We start from the raw sequence: 10,475 nt of genomic DNA, 5'->3' as shown, positions 1-10,475 counted from the left end.
ACGAATCAGCACTGGGGAAATAACAGCGTGGGAGAAAATACATTCTTCCCAACCAGTCCAAACTCTCTCGCCAGAGCCGGCTTAGGAGCGTACGGAGAAAAGCTCGTATCTTCCGGCTCAAATTTTATGCAAAGGTACTTCACGAGCGAAGGCATTCGTGTGTACTTTGACGTTACGGAAACGTACTGCTTTCATAAAATACGGCTCGTATTGTGCCCTTTCTTAGCTCGTGGAAGCTGGGCGCGAGTTTCGGAGAACGTTCACTCCGTTGGGACGCGATACAAGCCACCTCGATCAGATGTACATGCCCCGGACTTGTTCATTCCTTTCTGTTCGTATTGGACGTACGTTTTACTCTCCTGCTTCCGCCAATCCTTCATCTTTTCAAATTTCACCCCGGATTCCGTCGCGAAGCATGCGTGGTGGGCGAGCCTAGCGTGGTTTTGCCACTGGTTATTTCTTGTGATTTCCCTTCGGAGTTGCGGAGCCGGGAACACAGCTTCTAGCTTAGACATATTGAGTTACACTGGTTATACTTTTCTTCTCGCATCGTGCGGATTGTTTGCGAAAAGCATAAAAGGATGGTTTGGTTGGACATCCATAGCGTGGGGATCGTTAGCGAGCTCTATATTTATAGTCAAAACGATGAAAAGAATAACGTTTAGCGAAGCCAGGAATCGGGCGAGTCAAAATAACGGCGGTAGTGGATACAATTCAACCGGCGGTTACAGTCAGTCGAAAGGAACAAATTACGTGTTTTTAGTTGCCGCCTGTGTGCAGTTTCCACTTCAGCTCTTTCTCATAAGTCGAATGTAGCGAATGCAATTTAATAAGAATAAGAATAATTTTTGTACACGTGAAACGAACATAGGCGCGTTAGTGGGCGTCATCGTTGCTACCTTGAAACGCCGCGGGATCTACTACTTCTGCTTCTAAAGCTTCGTCTTTTAGTTCTTCTGCCAGTTCTGTTATCGAAGTTCCGAATTCCTCGGCTTCCTCGGCCACATTTTCGTCTGCAGCTTCGCTTACGAGAGGCCTGCCAACCGCTGCTCTGTTATTCGCGTGCATATCTTCCCAAAAGAGAAGAACCGAACCAATCATGAAGAAGGAGAAAAGAAGTAAAAGCCAGCAAAGCCCAAACTTTTTACAACTCTCTCCCCTCATCACTCTGCAACATCTGTCGACGATGTTTGCATCCGCATCGTTCTCGTCATCATCTTCGTTCGGGGGCGGCGCCATATTTTTTAACAACAACGATTCGACTTTGCCATCTTCCTCTGTGTTTTTTTCTTTCCTCGCTCGCGCTTCGACGTCGTTGCCGCCGCTTCTGCTGGTCGTGGCGGACATTTTCTTCATCGCGTTTTCTTTGTAATCAGAAAGACGGTCATTCGCTGTCGTTTGCCACGACATGAAGGTGGTCTAAAAGGGGAGCAACCGCGCACCGCTCTCGCAGCAGAGAGGAGGTATTGGAGGGAAGCACGGTGATTTTCTTTTTTTGTTTTGTTTGGTGTTCAGCTTTTTTTGCAGCACTTTTCTCCACAGAAGCAAGCACACAGAAAAAAAGGAGCTGGACAAGTCCGAAGATGTCGGACAGAAGAAGATGAAGAAGAAGAAGAAGAAGAAGAGTGTGTTTGTCACCGTGGGCACGACATCGTTCGATGCGCTCGTTGAAGCCATGGACTCGGAGGAATTGATCCAAACGCTCATCGAACGAGGGTACGATTCTCTCACCATCCAACGCGGAAGAGGCACGTACCTGCCGAAGCACATAGTTACTTCAACGTCGTCGGAAAGAAGCTCTGCTATTAAAGTTCAAGTCGTCGAGTTTCTTCCTTCTTTAGATGCCATTTTAAAGGAGGCGTCTTTGGTCATCTCACACGCCGGCGCTGGTAGTGTTTTCGAGTCCTTATCGTTGGGAAAACCTACGCTAGTCGTCGTGAATGAATCCTTGATGGATAACCATCAGGTAGAGTTGGCGGAAACGTTGGCATCTTTGGGACACGTCGCGTGGACAAAGCCCGATGGATTATTGCAGGCATTGAACGCGTTTGACCCTAACTCGCTCGTGAAATATGAAAGTGGAGAATGCACGCTCGCGAAAGATATAGAAGACTTTGTTTTCTTATAGCGTTGTAAACTAAGAATAATAAGAATAATAATATCACATTTCAGCTGGAACAATTGGTCTCCACGCATCGTCGCCGCCACCGCCATCCATCAAGCCGATTCCTTTCGACGCTAATTCTTCTCTTAATCTATCGGATTCCTCGAAATTCTTTGCCGCGCGAGCGTTAGCTCTTTGTGCCATAAGCGCTTCTAAGTCTTTCTCTTCTAATCCAGCTCGCTTGAGGGCCAGAGCTTTAAGTTCTGCTAAAATAGAAGTGCTCTTATCGACAGCTGTTGGTAGACCGAGAATCGACAAAGTGTTTTCCAACTCACTCACGAGGGAGCTCAAAGCAGAGAGTCGACCGACGGCTTTTTTCCCCGCTTTCGTCGTCAAAAAATCATTCGTAGTTTTCAATGGTCCCGACAATGAAGCTATTGCGAGCGGCGTATTTAAGTCATCGTATAAAGCTTGCGCAACGCTGACTTTTGTTTCCTCTGCGAGCTTCTTAGCATCTGCTGCAAGTGGAGATAATTTAAGCTTGGAATTCTCCAGTTCAGCTCGAAATTCCTCGTCTTTGAGCTCCAAAGCAGCGCGGGCATCCAAAAGTGTCTGATAAATATAGTACAAGCGATCAGAGGATTCCTCGAGAGCTTTTTGAGTGTAATTTATTGGCGCTCGATAATGAGCACCCAAGAGCATGAAACGTAGTACCATTGGATGATATCGCGCCAAAACTTCTCGGATGGTAAAAAAGTTTCCAAGCGACTTCGACATCTTCTCCGAATCAACTTTCACGAAACCATTATGAACCCAATATCTTACAAATTTTTTATCTTCTGATTTGTGTATCTCGCAATCGCAGGCAGCACTGGATTGAGCGAGTTCATTTTCATGATGTGGAAACACGAGATCTTGACCTCCTCCGTGAATATCAATTACCGGGCCGAGAAGTTTTTCTATCATAGCAGAGCACTCAATGTGCCATCCTGGACGTCCGTTACCCCAAGGAGACTCCCACACAGGTTCATTCGGCTTTGCTGTTTTCCATAGAGCAAAGTCTGCCGGGTTTTTCTTCCTGCCGTCAACTACAACCCGCTCTCCCGCACGATTATCTTCTTGATTTCTACCAGATAAAGATCCATACTTTGATAAAGAGTCGACCGAAAAGTATACATCACCATCGACTGCATACGCGTGGTTCTTTTCGATTAGGCGCGTGATTAAATCTATTATATCGCCAACGTGCTGCGTTGCCCGGGGTTCCAAGTCCGGACGTAAACACCCAAGTGCTTCCATATCTTCGTGAAACGCCTGAATAAACTTTTCCGTTAACTCTTCGCAAGATGTGCCGGATTCATTCGCACGATTAATAATTTTGTCATCTATATCCGTGAAGTTTCTGCAATACGTTACGTCGTACCCGAGCTGTCGTAAAGTGCGATACAAGACATCAAAAGCTACGTATACGCGAGCGTGACCGATGTGCGAATAATCGTACACAGTTACGCCGCAGACATACATTTGAACTTTGTTTCCATTCTCTGCGCGAGGTTTGAAAATTTCTTTCTTTCTAGACATCGTGTTGTGTAACATTAGCGTCTGTGTCGTCTGTTCGTTTTTATCTTCTGCGGCATTCGTGGGAGGTGGTGAAGGCGACGCTCCTGCTGCAGCAGCATTAGAGGAGGAGAAGTTTCTTTGCACGGCGATGCGCTCGGGTCGAACCAAGCGGTTTTGTAATATCGTGGGCGCTATCTTGTGAGAGGACTGTTTCCTCGTTTCGCTCTCCTCGTCGCCGTTGTTGCTTGTCGTGCTCGTGCGAGCGGCAGCCGTCGAAAACCGCCGCAAAGTGCTCCCCTTTTTCGACGACCAAGACGACAGAGAAATTCTTCGTTGTCTCGCCCTCACCCAAACCGCGCTGCTGCTGCTCGTTGTTGTTGAACGCGATGTTGTTCTCCCTCCGCCGCTGCTGACGTTCTTGCCGACGACGACCGTCCGATTCGCGGCTCGAGCACAAAACGTGTGCAACATTTTTTGTATCCGCTCTCTTCTTCTGAAGTTCTGACGAGGTAATTTGAGTGTTTTTTGATAAGATACAAAAAAAGGACAACAAACGAATCAACACCCCACACACAACAAACGACACAAAAAAAGAAAAAAATTCATGAACTCTTTGGCCACGTTGCCCTCTTCTCCTTGCGGATCCCGGGGCCTTCTCTCCGCCGCTGCGAGCACTTCGTACCACCAACACAAACACATCAGACGACATCAGAAAGTATCATCGCTAGTGTTGCAAAGAATAAAAGTTGGAGGAGGAAAGAAATCGTCGTCCTCGCCGACGACGACGAGAGCCGCAGGAGAACCCGCTTCTTCCATCAACGAAACCTTGGAGTTGACAGGCGATAACGTAGAAAAAGTGTTAGATGAAGTTCGACCGTATTTAATCTCCGATGGTGGAAACGTTGAGCTGGTGGAAATAGACGGATTAGTGGTTAAATTGAGATTGCAAGGCGCCTGTGGAAGCTGTCCGAGCTCCACGGTGACAATGCGAATGGGTATTGAGCGCCGCTTGATGGAAAAAATCCCAGAGATTCAGGAAGTCATGCAACTCGTGGACGAGGAGGAAGGATTAGAATTGACGGAGGAAAACATCGAAGCAACTTTAGATGAAATAAGGCCGTACTTAGCCGGAACAGGAGGTGGAGAACTCGAACTGGTCGAAGTCGATGCACCGATTGTGAAGGTGAAACTTACGGGACCAGCTGCAAAAGTCATGACCGTACGTGTCGCGGTCACGCAAAAGCTTCGCGAAAAGATTCCTTCCATCGCCGCCGTTCAACTGATATGATGAATTGAGAGAGAAAGTAGAAGGAGGAAAAAGGAGAAAGCGTTGTGTAATATATGTGTACTGTGCGTCCTTGGCGCGTCCTTGACAGAGAAACGTGTCGTGAGCTACGCAAATGCATCATTTTTCTTCTTCTTTTTCTGTGACTTCTTTTTTCTCTTCTGTGACCTAAAATTTTCTCTCCTCCTCCTCCTCCTCCTCCAGTCCTCTCCTGCTCCAAATTCTTCTTTTTTTCGTTTCTTTTTTCGTCGTCCTCAAAGCTTTTCCTCCGCATTCATTCCTTTGTCGTTCGTTCGTTACGCGCGCGTGAAACAACAAACAACAAGGGAAAAATCGAGAAATATGCGCGGCGAGAGCAGAGACGTGCTTTTACGCAGAGATAGAGGGGCGGCATGAGTGCTTCTCTTTACACGGGACAACAACGACAACGAGGAGACGAAGAAGAAGAAGAAGAAGAAGAATTGAACGAGGAGAAACAAATTGATATCGATGTCGCGCTTGTTATCATACAGTCAGAGCTTCAAGAATTTTACAGCAACGAAAAGAGTAACATTAGCAACAAAGCTCTGGCGCAGCGGAAACGAGTTCTAGAGAACGTTTTGAAGTCCATCGGAAAGAACGTTACGTCGTCCTCGCGTGCTTCTTTTATTGAGAAGGAGGAGGAGGAGGAGGAAAAACATCTCCTGTTACAAAACTTGATTTCACTCCTCCAGGTTCCCAAAGTGAAAGAAACGGAAGAACTTCTGCTAGCAACAAATGACACCATCTTAATACTTTTGAAGGAGGTGAATGTTATTCGCAACGGTACGAGGACGATGGATATTGATTCGTCGTTCTTGGGATTCGCGTTTAGTAGTTTGCTCGAGTTGGCATCTGGCGGCAAAACAAACGCAAACCATCAAAAGATTCGGCAGTCCTCCTTGAAAGTAGTATTTGAGCTCATACGCTTCGTGAAACACAAGGTTTCAACGCTAGCGTTTTTCTTACCTGGTATTGTTAGCGCAATCGTTAAATTATTACACAGCAGCAAAAACGAGTGGATAGACGACTTGGCAATCGAGCAGTGTTTATATTGTTTGAGCGAGATTGTTTGCTGCGTTTTATCAGAGGATGCTCAACATCGCGAAGATTGGATTCAAGGTAAAGAAGTATATTCACCATCACTGAACGTTACTGCTTCTCCTTTTACGATCAAATATTCAAAAGAATGGTTCGATGATACCGTTTCTAAGGTGACTTCTGTTCTGAATTCTACAATTCCAATCTTTGCGAACCACGCTCACGCGACGGTGCGGAAAGCCTGCGCGGCTTTCTCCGCTACAGTTCTCGAACACTGTAAAGAAACCCTTCCCGAAAGTCAAAGAATACTACTCGAAACGCTTTTGAGTTTATCGAACGATTCCTGGGAATTAGTCTCCGCGTTCGCGAAAGGTGAGATCGATCATTTGAAAGAGAAAAATCTCATCCCGCTTGAAATGATAAAAGTCATATTGAAAGCCGACTTAGGATTCGATTCTACCACTTCAAAATCCTACTCTAGCTTTTTCTATCAAGAAAATGAAATGAGACTTTTGGCAACGATTGATTTATTAGGCGGAGACGAAACTTCGCACTTACTTTTGTCGAGCACGTCAACAAGACGGAAGCTTGTACATGCGTTAGCACAGCGTGCTCAGAGTAAAATTCTTCTCAGAAAGATTGGCGCAGTGGCGAATCCGAAATTTTTTGAGCTTTTAATAAACGATGTCGTGACGTCAATATCGAGTTTCCAGCATGAAGCGATTGCAACCTACGTTTTTATTGCGAACGAAATTTTACGCGGCGCTACTTCGTCTGAAAACGTGTCGTCTAAAAAAGTAGCGCTCAATTTGATTGTTGACGAGTACGTCTCAAAATTGGACTTGCTCTCCTCAAACGATGACCGTGAACTTCAACAACAGAAAGAATTACTCCTTGAAGGACTCGCCATCGTCGCTGAAACCCTCGGACCTTATCACATTAAAAACACGACGTTTTTGACGAAAGTGCTCCGCGTGCTCTTAGAATACTCCGGTCGTGTTACAGACGAAGGCGGTGATAAAACCACATCGGAAGTTGCACAACGTTCCCTGGAATCTGTGGCCGCCAGCGCAAATTATGACAGTGCTGTAGAACTCATTTCTGAGAACTGTGATTTTGTTGTGGATCTACTCGTTCGCCAGTTACGACATCTAGATGAATATCCGCGCGCTCCTCAGTTATTCCGCACGGTATTGCGATTGAGTTCCAAGAATAACAATTCAATCGATTCACTCATCGAGGAACCTTTGAGCGTATCTCTGCAACAAACTTTGAAAGTAACAAAGAGCAGTAGAAAGTTATTTTCGGAACACGCTGTTGTCTTATTGAACTGTTTCAAACAGGTTTTATTCGTTTGCAAAAGTGACAACACGTCTATTGCTCGGGATATACTTTTGTACAGTTCTGCACTGTTGGAGAGCACTGAGTTCAAAGTCCGTTCGCTCGCGGCGGAGATTATTGCGAAGGCTTTATTGAATATTTTTTCAACAAAAGAAGAAAATGTGCTCCCATTAGTGCACAATCTTTGGCCACACCTCGTGCAGTCGTTTCGACTGCATTATCACAAAACTGTGCATCTGAACTTGATGAAGGCTGTCATCAGAGTTTCTCAGAGAGGAAAATTTATAAGAAAGCGATTGTATGAAGACTTGTGGCCGATTCTTGTTTCGCGAGGGATTGCTATGGAATTCGTAAATGAGTTCATCGACTATCCAGACTGCTTCGCTGGAGAATGCGTCGCAGAGATTTTAGCTACGAAGTCTTCTCTTTCCCTTCCCTCTTTCAACGTTGGCTTGTTCGTTTTGGACGAAGATATGTTTTGGTTGCAACAAACTTTTCAAGAGGCTAAAACATTTTCTCCCGAGAGGAACGATACTCTTCTCAGGTCCTACGACAATTTGTATTTTACTAGGTAGTAATCGCGTGAAATAGCACACGCGATTGGATTAGTTTGTCGGAGATCTAGAATAGCCGACAGTGATTGGCTCGTAAAGTTTCACGCACAGTAGCCAAATTAGCGATTTAGCGATTTTCATCCCTTGAAAGAAAGTTCTTCAAAACAAAACTGCGTGTAAACACACAAACAAAAATGTTGTTGTTGTTCTTTAAAAATACTTGCAACAGAAAGAAGAAGGAAACATGAATCGATATCGTCATCGAAGTAACTGGCGATCTCTTTCATCCATCTCTTTTTCCTCTTTGTCGCGTTCTTTTTCTTCTTCTTTTTCTCGACTTTACCATCCTCAGCAAGAGCAGAAGCTTCGTAATTCTAATAACGAACGAAAGAAAAGTGGAGTGTACGGCTTAGTTGGCTTACATGCACCAAAGGATTTCGAGCGATTGGCCGCAGATGTCATTGATAGAGTAAACGATATCATCAGTGATATTAAAGGAAAGCAAGAGAAAAAGGTTCTTCGGAAGCACCGCAGTAATACTACGGTGGCCGCTGGCGTTGTTGAAGAAAGAATCGCAACGTGGGGAGAAAAAAATATCGTCCATCAACTGGATGAGATTTCGGACACCATATGCGCGGTCGTAGATGTTGCCGAACTGTGCCGCAATACACATCCTGATCGAGAATTCGTACAGGCTGCCGAAAGAACGTACTTGAAATTGCAAAATTTTGTGCAAACTTTGAATGGAAACGTGGACTTATACCAAAGTCTTGTTGACGCAAAGATAGAAGAAGACGAGTCACAAACGGAGGAGTTACGAAGGGTTGCTCAAACGCTTAGACAAGACTTTGAACGAGGCGGTATTCATTTAACGGATGAAAAACGAAAAAGGCTAGAGGTACATTCAGACGACGCGTTGCGACATGGCTTCCAATTCCAGCAGAACTTGATAGATCCGCGACAAATCAGACATGTTGAGTTGAAAAAACGCGAGGAGCTTGAAGCGATACCGACATGGATTCATTCTGGTAGTAAAAAAGGAAATCAAACTCTAATTCCAGCGGATCAAAATACTATGAATTCTATTCTGCGCGCGTGCGATAATCGTGAAGTGCGGCGGCAAATGTATGAAGCTGGAAACTCAAGTCCGGAAGGAAACAGACTGGCGCTGAGTAACTTAATAAAGTCACGAAACGATGCCGCTGAGATTCTCGGGTTTCCCTCTCACGCGGATTTTATGACGGCTTCTATGTTATCGAAGACGCCAAACGGTGCGAAAGTGTTTTTGAGAGATTTGAGCTCGCAGGTAAGGGACATAGCAGAAGGAGAATTTAAAATGTTGGAAAAACTACAAAAGCAGAATGCAAGTGGAGGAAGAGAAGAAAAAATTCGTGGCTGGGATGTTCTACACTTGATGCGACAAATGCGAGCAAAGGATGATTATCCAGACATAAACACTGTAGCACAGTATTTTCCTCTCGATGGTGTCCTTAAGGGTATGAATGAGTTCTTCGGGAAAGTTCTAGGCGTAGAAATTGCAGTAGATAGTCTGATTCCGGGGGAATCGTGGTGTGGCGAGGCAATAAAAAAACTTCGAGTCACTGTGCCAGGGACTGATACAGAAGGGATTATATATTTAGATCTCATTCCAAGGCAAGGAAAGTTTCCCCACGCGGCGCATTTTGTTATTAGATGTGGGCATCGGCAAAAAAGCGGTGGAACCCGTCAAACAGCTTCTGTTGCCTTGGTCTGCAACTTTGCTGCAAAATCTTTCTCACGAGAAACTTTATTGACACACCAAGAGCTCGAAACATTCTTGCACGAATTTGGCCACGCAATGCATTCTGTCCTGTCTGATACGGAATTTCAGCATCTTTCTGGAACGAGAGGTGCTATGGATTATGTTGAGGTTCCCAGCCATGTGTTTGAATACTTTGCGTGGGACGCAAACGCGCTTCATTTTTTGGGGCGCCACTATCAAACTGGCGAAGCGATACCGGCTGCACTCTTGAGAAAACTGAAGCAATCAAAGCGTGCTTTCGCGGCTATGGATTTACAGCAACAGATTGTTTACGCCTTACTCGATCTTGAGCTTCATAGTAATCAAATAGATGTGGAGAATTCGTCTGAAATAAGTAAACTAGCTTCGGAGATTCAATCCGAACATAGCTTCATCCCGAGCGAGCCTGGGACGTCGTGGGAACTTCGGTTCGGTCACACCGTTGGCTATGGATCATCATATTACAGCTATTTATATGCGAAGTGTTTATCTGCAAAGATATGGCAACAAGAGTTCACAAACGATAAAATTGGACAAGGAGGGTGCACGATACTGCGGGATAAGATGCTAAAATACGGTGGAAGTCGTGATCCAGCCCACATATTAGAAAATGTCTTGGGTCCAAACACTCTGGAAAAATCATTTGATGGAGGCGTCTACCCTAATTCATCCCATTTACTCAAAGAATTTGACTTAGCGAAATAGCGTGATAGTAGTTTTAGTATTGAATAAGACAAATAATCTACGTAGCTGTTTATCCTAGCCCCTAACGTCGTCGGCGTTGGGGTAATA

General features: G+C 45.1%; 7 protein-coding genes across 7 annotated transcripts in view; 5 read left to right on the top strand and 2 right to left on the bottom strand.

The window, feature by feature from the left end:
• Bathy11g00670 (predicted protein) overlaps positions 1 to 816 on the top strand; it is a gene marked incomplete at both ends in the record, with an annotated part of 1,103 nt that extends 287 nt beyond the window's left edge. The window contains one exon of the mRNA XM_007510007.1: positions 1 to 816. This exon is cut by the window's left edge and continues 72 nt beyond it. Coding sequence (XP_007510069.1) covers positions 1 to 816 — 816 coding nt within the window.
• A 60-nt stretch (positions 817 to 876) lies between these two features.
• Positions 877 to 1,410, bottom strand: Bathy11g00660 (unknown protein; the record flags this gene model as incomplete). Its single annotated transcript, XM_007510304.1, has 1 exon — positions 877 to 1,410. One exon carries the CDS (start codon positions 1,408 to 1,410, stop codon positions 877 to 879), a length of 534 nt encoding a protein of 177 aa, XP_007510366.1.
• Positions 1,411 to 1,600: 190 nt separating this feature from the next.
• On the top strand, positions 1,601 to 2,108 carry Bathy11g00650 (predicted protein; the record flags this gene model as incomplete). Its single annotated transcript, XM_007510016.1, has 2 exons — positions 1,601 to 2,065; positions 2,103 to 2,108. The coding sequence occupies 2 exons, from the start codon at positions 1,601 to 1,603 to the stop codon at positions 2,106 to 2,108; spliced, it is 471 nt and encodes a 156-aa protein (XP_007510078.1).
• Positions 2,109 to 2,161: 53 nt separating this feature from the next.
• Positions 2,162 to 4,135, bottom strand: Bathy11g00640 (cysteinyl-tRNA synthetase; the record flags this gene model as incomplete). Its single annotated transcript, XM_007510222.1, has 1 exon — positions 2,162 to 4,135. One exon carries the CDS (start codon positions 4,133 to 4,135, stop codon positions 2,162 to 2,164), a length of 1,974 nt encoding a protein of 657 aa, XP_007510284.1.
• A 133-nt stretch (positions 4,136 to 4,268) lies between these two features.
• On the top strand, positions 4,269 to 4,952 carry Bathy11g00630 (NifU-like protein; the record flags this gene model as incomplete). Its single annotated transcript, XM_007510317.1, has 1 exon — positions 4,269 to 4,952. The coding sequence occupies one exon, from the start codon at positions 4,269 to 4,271 to the stop codon at positions 4,950 to 4,952; it is 684 nt and encodes a 227-aa protein (XP_007510379.1).
• A 389-nt stretch (positions 4,953 to 5,341) lies between these two features.
• On the top strand, positions 5,342 to 7,924 carry Bathy11g00620 (predicted protein; the record flags this gene model as incomplete). The annotated part of the gene is made up of 1 exon (XM_007510227.1): positions 5,342 to 7,924. The coding sequence occupies one exon, from the start codon at positions 5,342 to 5,344 to the stop codon at positions 7,922 to 7,924; it is 2,583 nt and encodes an 860-aa protein (XP_007510289.1).
• Positions 7,925 to 8,147: 223 nt separating this feature from the next.
• On the top strand, positions 8,148 to 10,388 carry Bathy11g00610 (predicted protein; the record flags this gene model as incomplete). The annotated part of the gene is made up of 1 exon (XM_007510042.1): positions 8,148 to 10,388. The coding sequence occupies one exon, from the start codon at positions 8,148 to 8,150 to the stop codon at positions 10,386 to 10,388; it is 2,241 nt and encodes a 746-aa protein (XP_007510104.1).
• Positions 10,389 to 10,475: the final 87 nt, after the last annotated feature.

This window comes from Bathycoccus prasinos, assembly GCF_002220235.1.
Source record: "Bathycoccus prasinos genomic : Chromosome_11".
NCBI lineage: Eukaryota > Viridiplantae > Chlorophyta > Mamiellophyceae > Mamiellales > Bathycoccaceae > Bathycoccus > Bathycoccus prasinos.
The sequence above is the reverse complement of the archived record's forward strand: the minus strand, read 5'-3'. Positions and strand labels throughout refer to the sequence as shown.